General features: G+C 35.1%; 1 protein-coding gene across 1 annotated transcript; it reads left to right on the forward strand.

Moving 5' to 3' along the window:
- Positions 1-216: 216 nt before the first annotated feature.
- On the forward strand, positions 217-3247 carry LOC112796895 (uncharacterized). Its single transcript, XM_025839566.3, has 7 exons — positions 217-759; positions 1286-1468; positions 1567-1713; positions 1891-1992; positions 2106-2176; positions 2264-2331; positions 2761-3247. Exons 1-7 carry the CDS (start codon positions 550-552, stop codon positions 2997-2999), a joined length of 1020 nt encoding a protein of 339 aa, XP_025695351.1. The 5' UTR covers positions 217-549; the 3' UTR covers positions 3000-3247.
- The last annotated feature ends 9128 nt before the right edge of the window (positions 3248-12375 follow it).

A 12375-nucleotide genomic window follows, 5' to 3' on the forward strand; every position in this document is an offset into this window, starting at 1 on the left:
TAACTTTGTAAAATATTTATAGTAATAATTATTATATATATTTTTTATTTAGTGTCTTATCCCGTATAGTGTACTAGTATAAATTTATTTTCAGAATTTTTTATATTTTTAAAAAATTTTCTGATGGGTAATGACAAGAAGAATTTCATAATTTTTTTTCTGAATTTTTAACTCCTTTTTGTTTAATTTAACTAAGTAGTAGATTTATTCCGAATTGAGATATTTATGTTGACTTCGGTCTTCGGCGCTAATTGCAGCTGTATACTACAAAACCTCTTCTAAAACCCTAATCTCCAGTTGTTTCTTTCTGCTTTCAAGTTCAACAATTGTGGTACAGCTACTCAGCTAGTCGGTTGTTCAATCTTAAAAGTTAAATCTTAACTCTTAAGCCCTGTTCCCCTTTTCCTAAAACCCTCGTTCTTCACTCACTCTACTTGTAAAACTATTAAACAGAATGTAACGAGTATCACTAACCTCATCATCTCCCGTCGAGGTTTCTTTTCTCTTTTGTTATTCCCCCCTCTTTTATTTTGGGGGGTTGTTTGGGGAATGCAAGCGCAGGCGCGAATGACGGTTGAAGGTGCGCAGAGGGTGGTGAACGATGGTGGTCATGGCGGGAGGAAGGTGTTGCAGCATCAGCAGCAAAGTCAGCAACCGCCGCAGATGGGAACTGTGTCTCAGCTTCTTGCCGGTGGCATAGCAGGCGCCTTTGGAAAGACCTGCACTGCTCCACTTTCACGCCTCACTATTCTTTTTCAGGTTTTTTTTTTATTTATAATTTTTTTTGGTCGTTTTCTCTTGGGATTTCCATAGAACAGATCCTCAACTACAGATATTTAAATATTTAATCATGATTTTTACACTGATAATAAAAAACTAATAATAATTTGAATTAGTGTTAGTCCGATAGTCATATGAAAGGTAGTTTAGCAGGCACAAGAGGTAGAAGATGGCCAAGGAAAATTATAGCTGAAACTATTATAAAATTATATGGTTATCCACATAATAACAATTGAATCTTATTGTTCTATCTAGTGGGAAAGGAGCTGGCTGTAATTATTGTTGTTGGTAATTATCATATTCAAATTCTACTAAAAAATTGTAAGTTTGTAACTAATAATTTTTTCACTGTAATATCATTTTTTTTAATAATGAAACGAATCATGATAGCCATGATAGCCAATAAAAATTTATTTTCTTTGCCCATCTCTCGTCATGCTACTTAAATTGCTCTGCTATCAACTAGTGTTTAACTAATTATGTCAGTATGCCATAAATTTATCAGGTGCAAGGTATGCAATTTGATGTGGCAGCAGCAGCGTTGAGCAAGCCTAGCATATGGTGTGAGGCCTCACGCATTGTCAATGAAGAAGGATTTAGAGCATTTTGGAAAGGCAATTTGGTGACAGTAGCCCATCGACTTCCTTATACCGCAGTCAACTTCTATGCCTATGAACGCTACAAGAGTGTAACGTCTCATCTGATGCTCTTTACAAAATGTATATGTTATGTAGAAGCTGCTGCATATATATATTCCTTAAATCTGATCAATTTCATATATTGCAGATAATACATTCAATTTTGGGGGAGAAACTCGGAGGAAATACAAGTACAAGCCCCTTTGTGCACTTCATAGGTGGTGGTTTATCTGGCATAACAGCTGCTACTGCCACATATCCGTTGGATCTAGTGAGAACCCGACTTGCCGCACAGGTAATGGACTTCAGTGAATTGAAAATTCTTGGAGATTATTTTCAAGCCTTTGGTTATTTGCATTAATGAATTGTATAAGTTAATAGCTATTTATTGTTTGATTGAATTTGGTCTGATTTATCATTACTTTCTATTTGTGGCCAAGAGTTGAGAATATTTTATTATGTTTCTTTGCAGAGAAGTGCCATTTACTACAATGGCATCTCCCATGCCTTTAATACAATATGCAGGGAAGAAGGCTTCTTGGGTCTTTACAAGGGACTTGGAGCAACATTATTGGTAGGCCTATGATGCATCTTTAATTCTTAATGAGTTATTTTGCATTTTGTGTTGATTCTGTTATTATATTTTAATTTTATAGCTGACATAACTAATTATTTTGTGTGATACAGGGTGTTGGGCCGAGTATAGCGATAAGTTTTTCTGTTTATGAAGGCTTACGTTCATTTTGGAAGTTGCAAAGGTGAATAGCCTTGTGTTGAAGCTTATATTGTCATGCTTGTAGGATATACTTTTATGAATATTATTTTCTCATTTCCTTATGAATTAGGCCTGATGATTCAACAATCATGATCAGTCTTGCTTGTGGCAGTCTTTCAGGCATTGCATCATCAACAGGTGGGTTCTTGATGATAATGCTATCTTTAATTGGTTCATCTAATTTCTCAAGTTTGTTTAGATAAAAGATTTTGTATCCTCTTCTGCTAAAGGCCTGCACTGTATGTCGAACAAATTTTGTAATTGATAATGTGCTTCATTAGATGTTTTGCTCTATACCACTAATGCTTGTGATTGGTGCAAAAATCTAGTGCCTACTACCTAAGGGGAAAACTTCTAATGGGAAGTGCATTATGCATTGGTGACTATAAAATGACTTATTTATTTAAATGCTCTAATAACTAATTTTCATTCATAACATGTATATATTTGTCAGTTTATTTGTCAGTTTTTCTGAATATTATTTTCCCGAGGGAGAAATTTTGGTTAGATAGTAATGTTCATATCTGACGTAACCTTGTGAGTTTGATTGGCTCTTATAACGTGCAGCAACATTTCCTTTGGATCTAGTAAGGCGCCGGATGCAGTTAGAGGGGCTTGGGGGTCGAGCTCGCATCTATAATACCAGTCTGTTGGGAACATTTGGACACATAATTCAGAATGAAGGGGTACGAGGTTTGTATAGAGGCATTTTGCCTGAGTACTACAAGGTTGTTCCTGGCGTGGGCATTGTCTTTATGACTTATGAGACATTAAAGATCCTTATATCAAGCATTCAGAGTTATTAAACTATTTTCCATCATATGCTGACCACCTCCATTTAATCCTTTTAGGAAATTTTGTCATGGTGAGTTTTGTTGGCTTTGCCATGGAATCATATTCATCTGTGAATACGTAGGTATAGTCGATAATGAGTGATGTCAATTGTACCTAATTCGGAATTTAGGTTGCAGTGCTTTTGTAGTAGTTTATGATCAAAGCAATGATGAAGTGTAAAACTTTGATTTATATCAGTGTTAACAAATTATTAGTGCAATCTTTCATCTGAACAATCTTTTAAAGGATTACTTCAGAAGCAAAGGTGAGAAACTTTTCTATGTTTAGATGTAATTCTTAAAATACCTTTTTTCCTTTTTTCATTTAAAATCAAAATTAGAATTTAGTTGTTTGGATGTGATAACTGAAATAGCATATACATTCCTTATAGATGAGTTGTCTTGCTTAGTAGATGGAGTTCTATTTATTTGTTGGCTTTGAGAACATGGTATAGTATTTTGTCACTATATGCAATACGAGGGGTAATTGATCTTCATGTTTGGTTGAATACATTTGCTAAAATTTACATTCAATGCCCTGATTGATCTAATTAATAGTGAGGTTTTAATTTAAATTATGTAAGACATATATCAATGGTGTGGCTGACTTATACTTTTGAGTTTGTTTTAATTTATACCAGACTTTTAAAATGTAGTATCTGTCATGTAATATTGTTATATTTTAGAGTTATTTATCTTGTCTTAAACATAAAGGTCTCACATTATATTGTAACATATTCTTTCTTGTCTTTTTAGTTACACTTTTTTTTAAGACAGGATGATTACTACCTCAAGTGATAATGATGATAGCTCTGCAATGGTTGAAGGTAATAATAAACTTGATCTTACATGGACTTTTGTTGCTGCATTAGTGGCTAGTTATCAAGTTGTTTGGCTGAAGCAGTGGTATTATGTTACGAGTTGAGCGAGGGAAATAGGAATAGGTTTTAAGCAATTACAATATACAATACATGTTTTTCAACAATTGGTTTGATATGATAGGTCATAGTTCAAACATGATACATGATAGGTCATAGACTAAGTACAAACATGATACATGTCAAGGGACAATGGTGTCGTTTGATTCATGTAGCTGACCTCACCTACTGGGAATAAAGCTTTGTAGTTGTTAATGGGTCGTAGTTCAACAAATAAAGATGATGACTAATGGTTTCAACATTTTGATGATACCATTCATAGGTAATTCCATCGAGTTTTAACAATTATATATACACAAATTAGGAAACTACATAATTAAGCATATTGATTCAATTTATTTTGGTGCGCTTAAGATATTTCTAAAAGCTACATTGTGGAAATAGATAGCATTTATATTGCTATTTGTGTCTCGCTAGATAAGTAGATATACTTTGAAAGAACTATAAAAGCACAAATGCCATGGTCATTTGTGAATGTGCTTTATAGAAGCATTGTGCAATTGGGAAGGTTTTGTGCATGGATTTTCTTTCATTTTTTTGTTTATGGAGACTCTTTTTAAGCCTCATAATTCCTTTATCATCCTATAGATCTGTGCAATGCAACAAAATACTCGAGGCTAGAGTATTGTGTTATGGGTAAATATTATTAGAGTAAATGCTCAAAATGGTCCTTGAATTTCAAATTGTTATTCAATTTAGTCCTCGACTTTTTAAAATGACCAATTAAATCCCTAAAATTCGAAAAAGTGCATCTCCGTAAGTCCCTTGCAGAAGTGCCGTCTAAACGTTGTTGATGTGGCATTCCAGCTGTATGCTGATGTGTACCAAAGTTGAATTTGATTCAAATTGATACCTGAAATTGCTTAATAATATCCAAATTAGTCCATTTTCAATTATAAAACTTTAATCTCCAAATTATTGTCTTCTCTTCTTCGATCTCTCTGCTGTCTTCTTTTCTTCTTCGTCCTCTCCACTTTCTTCCAGTTCATCTTGTTTTCTCGTCTGCATGAGTGATGATGGGTGGTGGGGAGAGAAGCCAAAGTAGCTCAAGTAGGAACAACTTTGTAGGGAGACCTTATGGCAGCAAAAGAATGTGCAATAAGGGAGGTAAGAACACCGTTTTCTGTAATTGTAGACTTCGAATGGTGATGAAGTACTCAACGACGACAGAAAATCTTAGTAGACGGCACTTCTGCAAGGGACTAACGGAGATGCAGTTTTTCGAATTTCAAAGATTTAATTGGTCATTTTAAAAAGTCGAGGACTAAATTGAATAGCGATTTGAAATTTAGGGACTATTTTGGGCATTTACTCAATATTATTGCCATAGTGGATCAAATAGATGCATTAAAAAAAAGATGCATAAGTATTAACTTTATAAATCAAGAATAAAGTGATAACTAACCATATAAGAACTGTGGTTGTCTCTGTGACTAAGAGTTTACATATGAAAGTTTGCATTATAGGTGGATCCTTCCTAAGAGCCACATGTAAACTATAAGCACATATATTATGCCAACACTAATCAAGGCATTATTGCTCATATAACCTTTCTTATTAAGGTAATATCTACTTATTTGGTGGTTGCGTTGGATAGCAAAAGTGGCATCTAATACATTCATGTAGTCCTTAAAAATTAAGGTCAATATTAATCATAATCTTAGATATAGTTAGTGACACCCAAATCTATTAGATGAAGAGGTCTAATGATTTGATTTCATAGTAATCACCAGAATGTTGACATTGCTGTTCAGCAGTTTAATATGTTGCCTCATGACCTAATGTATATGAATGAATATAACTATACTTTCATGGCTTAGGATTCAATAGCCTTCTCAAGAAAAGGGCTATTAGTAACCTTTCTAAAGTTAAATACAAAATGTATCCCGTACATATTTTTTAATACAAAAAAGTATCCTTCATTTATACTATTTTTTTGGTTTCTAACTTTCGTTGAATTATTATTTTTTAACTAATTCTTTCTGCACACATACTGGACCAACAACCAACCTCTCTTCTCTTCTCTCTCTCTCTCTCTCTCTCTCTCTTTCTCTCTCTCTCTCTCTCTCTCTCTCTCTCTCTCTCCACAAAATAATATCCTTAACTTAAACAATCAGCACAAAAAGGAAAAAAAAAAGCATTACCAAGTATATAACAATAGACCCCTGCTCCTATTCTAGATTCAAGCAACAAGAAACACAATCTTCCTCACACACTCAACCAAGACATGCCTGTGTTAGTGGGGTGTGTGTGTCCGTATATATTTCAGTATTTGTTTTCTTCTATGCTATCCTTCTCCATGTGATTGTTTAGAAGAAGCTAGTTTCTTATTTTTGGTCACAGAAGGGACAAACAAGAACCATACTTCCCCACGTTGAAGAACATTATAATAAATTGATATTGGAAAAGAATTCTGAGTGCAACCGAGTAGTGGAAGCTTTGAGAATGGAAGAGCAAGGGAGTATGGAAGAAAACCAGAGAAAGGGCTTAAAAAAAAAAAAGAAAAGACAAAAGCAAAGGAGGTACCTTTTGAATATTAAAAAAATATACAACCAAGTTAGGTTGATTTAGTGGTTGGCTCACTAGTTGGCTTAAGCTAGTATCGGGGGTTCGAATCCCGTCTCGTGCACGCAACAACCTATTGGCCAGCGATAAACCCTTAAATTGAGCTTAGTACTGTGACGGATTAGTCCTTGGTTTGTCGGCTTTCAATTTACTCCAATAAACTTTATGATCTCCAATCTCACATATTCAGAATTGCTCAAAAAACTATCTAATTTTAGTATATGATAATTTGTCACTAGAGTAGAAGAGCAGCAGCGGTTATCCAAACTCCTTGCAAGCTTAAGTTTATTGTTGTTTTCAGTTCCAAATTTTCATTTCAAGGCTATCATCACAAGCTTTGACGTCTCAAACGTTTGCATCAAAGATAAATATTATTAGTGTTGACAGAAATACAAGAAACGAATCATAAATGTGTTATTGTATCTTGTATAATTCATTGACACAAGGAGATTAGTTATATAAAAATTTTCAACAATAATCTTAACAACTCTATTAACTACTCCACTACTTATTAACTAATATTAACAACTCTACTAACCTAAACCTAATTCATTAATCATATTTTAATATCTCCCCCTTGGATTTAAAATTTTGCATCATCAGTAATCCAAATGTCATTACTGCTGCTGCAAGTAACATTGAATTGGAAAGAAAAACAAGTTCTATCATCAACTGGGTTGTTTGTAACAATTTTCGTGTGTGGGCTAAATTAGATGGAATCTTAGGCATTCATATCTTTGAGCAAATCATTAGTATGCGTGACATGACATATACATATATAACATCTTTCCTTATGCAATGGGTTCATCTCACCTATCACACCAGAATTTTGGACCACATATTCCACCGAAAAAAGCTATACGGAATCAAAATTCAAATCGAAGATAGCATGTTTTACGTCATTATTATTAGGCATGCTTTCCATCTCTGGAATTATATTTATATATATCAAGTGTAATTATGTCTTTTTTTCTTTTATTGTGCACAAGAAAATTAATTTGTTGTGGTCGAATGTTAATTTAAAGGGTTTTAATTTTGTCTTATACATGTAACAATTTATTACTTATTTATAGACTTTTAAATAAAAATTAGGTTTAGGACAAATTAATTCTTAATAAATTAAGTTAAAAAATACAATATAAAAAAGCATGAATAAAAACTTTTTAAAAAGATTAAAACTGTTAAACAAAATCATTACAGTACAATTTATCTACTCAAAAGTACCATAGGCTTCTTCTTTACAAATTGAGATAATGGGGTCGTTTATTTAACTTTTTGGGAAATTATTTTTAAAAAGAATTATTTTTTTTTAGTAATCTTTTTGTGCTTCTAAGAAGGAAAATAGTTTTTTTTTTTTTTTTTTAAAGAAACATGTAGTAACTTCTACGAGAAGCAGAAGTAATTGAAGAAAGAGAATATTAACATTTTTTAGCATTAATATTTATAATCAATATTTTTTAAACCTATTCTTACACTTTTTGAAAAAGAAAATTTAACCTTTTATTATTAAATAAACTAAACTAATATATATATATATATATATATATATATATATATATATATATATATATATATATATATGCTAAATAAATTTTTGTTTCTGCTTCTTTTGCTTTTAAAAGAATATTTAGGTGATTTCTTCCAAACCTATGCTAATTTTGTGGGTAAGTTATCCTTGTTTATGTATCATCATCACAACCATTAATCAAAAAAAAATTTAAAAGGTTCATTAATTGATGTACTGTAAAAGTCAAAACTCATAATGAATGTATAGTATGAATATACTACATTGTAGCGTATGAGTAGTTGTTATATATTGATATTGTATAATGTATTGGGTAAAATTTACAATTAAAACTTTTACACTCTAAATTGACTTCTTAACACAAAAAATTCTCCTTTTGTTCCTCAAATTCAACATGTATTTTTGAGAAAAAGAAGACACATAGCCATTAGTGACCCAACCCTCATTTTTTGGCCTTCGTTTTATACTCTTCAACATGTTATTCAACCCCAGGACCTAGGCACACAACCACTGACCCAACTCTCTTTGTTTTCTATTCTTAACTTCAACCACCAGTTCATGGAGCCATCACTGGAACTCTGTTTTCATCGGCTGGGCTCCGACGTCGACTTAGGTGACGCCGAAGGATGACCTCTGTATGCTTGCATGTTGTGAATTTTGTGAACCTAGTAGGTTTACATCTAATCGCGAACAAGCTTTTGCAGGTGGAAGGGGTTTACCATCCCCATTTCTCAGCCGGCTACGAATCACGTGCAGGTGTTTAATTAAGATTGTCTCCCTCCAGAAGTTCAGCTCTTTACTCATTGGATTTCAAGCTTTGGTTGTCATCAAGGTATCTCCGTTTCAATTTTTTAATAATGGAGGTTAGTTTAATTTTAATTTTAATGGAAGTATCTGTCTTTTAAACATTGCTCTGTTTATGGTGTTGGGTTTAGGTTCTGGAATCAGGATTTCAATTCACATTTGCCAGTTGTATGCTGTGGCTAGGTTTGGGGCATTGAAATTAAAACGTTATACTGTACTCTTAAACAGTTGGCTTAGGTTAAGTAGCCTTGGATCTGGTGACTGTAGTTTTTTTAAGGAGTTTAAGTTAGCTTTATGTAGTTGCTGCCATTGGTTCTGTTTATTCACATTTTGGTTCACCAACCTGGATTTTGGCAGGGGTAAAATTATGTCAAGAAACGAGGATGATGTGAAGAATGATTCTGATAATGATTTGGGTGATGATTTCGATTATCAACCGAATGCAGATGATGATGCTGAAGATGACGATATGGATTTGCTGGATTCTACTAGCAAGAGTGAAGAAGTTTGTGGTGTAAAAAGAATAGAGAATTTAATGGTAGAGGATATTTGGAACCTGGAGTTTAGGACAGAGGATGAGGCTTGCCAATTTTATAACGCTTATTCTTGTTGGCATGAATTTGTAATGAGGAAGGACGACGTGGTTAGGGATAATCAAGGTAGAATCATTAGCAGGCAACTTGTTTGCAACAAAGAGGGCTGGAGGAATATGAGGTATTTTGATCTGGATGATAGATCAAAGGAGGCAAGGTCACTAACGCGAACTAAGTGTCCAGCTCGGCTTAGGGTAAAGCTTGACTACGGCTGCGGTAGATAGAAGGTATCATGTTTTGTGGAATCTCACAACCACGATCTGATGCCACCCCAATTTGCACATCTGGTTCCAGCCAATCGTCATCTCACTGTCACTGATAAAGTCCAAGTGAAAAATCTTCATAATTTTGGTATCAAAACCTGCCATATTATGGGGTATATTGCATTCCAGAAGGGTGGATATTGTCATGCTAGCTTCACACGCAAAGATTTGTACAACCACATTGATCGTTATCGTCGGTCAAAAGTTAAAAACGGGGATGCCAATGCGGCAATAAACTATTTGATTGGCAAGTCAAACAACGATCCGCTATTCTTTGGAAAGTATATGTTCATTAGTGACGAAAGGCTCGAGCATATTTTTTGGGCAGATGGGCAGTCAATTATCGACTATCACTGTTTTGGAGATATTGTTGCCTTTGATTCAACCTATAAGAAGAATAAATACAACAAGCCTTTGGTCATTTTCTCCGGATGCAATCATCACGGGCAGACTGTTATCTTCGGCTCCGCCCTACTATCCGACGAAACCACAGAGACGTATAAGTGGTTGTTGGAAACCTTTGTTGAAGCGATGGGTGGAAAAAATCCTAAAGCAGTAATAACTGACGAAGACCTTGCCATGCGAGATGCAATCAAGAATTTTCTTCCTGATGCAACCCATCGGTTATGCGGATGGCATCTTGGTGGACGAAATTGTGATAAAAGAGTTTCAGGCATTGTTAGAGAAGCTCACAACTCCGTTCAACTAACCAGCAAGTGTACTGGGTCGTCCAAGTAATAAACCTTACGTGAGTAAGGGTCGATCCCACAGAGATTGTTGGTATGAAGCAAGCTATGGTCACCTTGCAAATCTCAGTTAGGCAGATTAAAATGGTTTATGGGTTTTCGAAAATAGTAATAAGAAAATAAATAATAAAAGGGATAGAATACTTATGCAAATTCATTGGTGGGAATTTCAGATAAGCGAATGGAGATGCTGCATGGCTCAAGGACGCCTGCTCTCCTACTGCTTCTACTCAATCCTTCTTACTCCTTTCCATGGCAAGCTTTGTATAGGGGTTCAACATCAGCGGTGGCTACTTTCAATCCTCTCGGGAAAATGATCCTATGCGGCTGTCACTCGCACGGCTAATCGTCTGGAGGCATCACCCATGGTTGATGGCTACATCCCATCCTCGCAGTGAAAACTAATGCTCACGCACTCTGTCACAGTACGGCTAATCACTGGTTGGTTCCTGCGCCTACTGGAATAGAATCCCTTGATTCTTTTGCGTCTGTCACTAACGCCCAGCACTTGCAAGTTTGAAGCACGTCACAGTCATTCATTACCGGAATCCTACTCGGAATACCACAGACAAGGTTAGACTTTCCGGATTCCCAGGATCCTACTCGGAATACCACAGACAAGGTGAGACTTTCCGGATCCTCATAAATGCCGCCATCTATCTAGCTTATACCACGAAGATTCTGTTGGGGAATCTAAGAGATACGCATTCAAGCTCTGTTGCATGTAGAACGGAAGTGGTTGTCAATCACGCGCGTTCATAAGTGAGAATGATAATGAGGGTTACTTATCATCACATTCATCATGTTCTTGGGTATGAATGAATATCTTGGAATAAGAATAAGAGAGATTTGAATAAAAGAAAATAGAACTTCATTAATACTTGAGGTACAGCAGAGCTCCACACCCTTAATCTATGGTGTGCAGAAACTCCACCGTTGAAAATACATAAGCAAAAGGTTCAGGCATGGCCGAATGGCCAGCCCCCCTAACGTGATCAATGATCTCCTAAGATGAAGAATAAAACAAAACTGAGACCAAAGATGTCTAATACAATAGTAACTTATCCTATTTATACTAGACTAGCTACTAGGGTTTACATGAGTAAGTAATTGATGCATAAATTCACTTCCGGGGCCCACTTGGTGTATGCTTGGGCTGAGCTTGATTAATCCACGAGCTGAGGCTTTACTTGGAGTTGAACTCTGAGTTATGACGTGTTTTGGGCGTTCAACTCCGGATCATGACGTTTTTCTGGCGTTTAACTCCAGACAGCAGCATGAACTTGGCGTTCAACGCCAAGTTACGTCGTCAATCTTTGAATAAAGCATGGACTATTATATATTGCTGGAAAGCCCTGGATGTCTACTTTCCAACGCCGTTGAAAGAGCGCCAATTGGAGTTCTGTAGCTCCAGAAAATCCATTTCGAGTGCAGGGAGGTCAGATTCAAACAGCATCAGCAGTCCTTTTGTCAGCCTTCTTCAGAGTTTTGCTCAAGTCCCTCAATTTCAGCCAGAATTTACCTGAAATCACAGAAAAACACACAAACTCATAGTAAAGTCCAGAAATGTGAATTTAACATAAAAACTAATGAAAACATCCCTAAAAGTAGCTCAAACTTACTAAAAACTATCTAAAAACAATGCCAAAAAGCGTATAAATTATCCGCTCATCACAACACCAAACTTAAATTGTTGCTTGTCCCCAAGCAACTGAAAATCAAAGAGGATAAAAGAAGAGAATATACTATAAATTTCAGAATATCAATGAATATTAATTTAATTAGATGAGCGGGACTTGTAGCTTTTTGCTTCTGAATAGTTTTGGCATCTCACTTTTTCCTTTGAAGTTCAGAGTGATTGGCGTCTCTGGGAACTCAGAATTTCGGATAGTGTTATTGACTTTCCTAGTTAAGC

Source organism: Arachis hypogaea, chromosome 4, assembly GCF_003086295.3.
Source record: "Arachis hypogaea cultivar Tifrunner chromosome 4, arahy.Tifrunner.gnm2.J5K5, whole genome shotgun sequence".
Classification (NCBI taxonomy): Eukaryota; Viridiplantae; Streptophyta; class Magnoliopsida; order Fabales; family Fabaceae; genus Arachis; species Arachis hypogaea.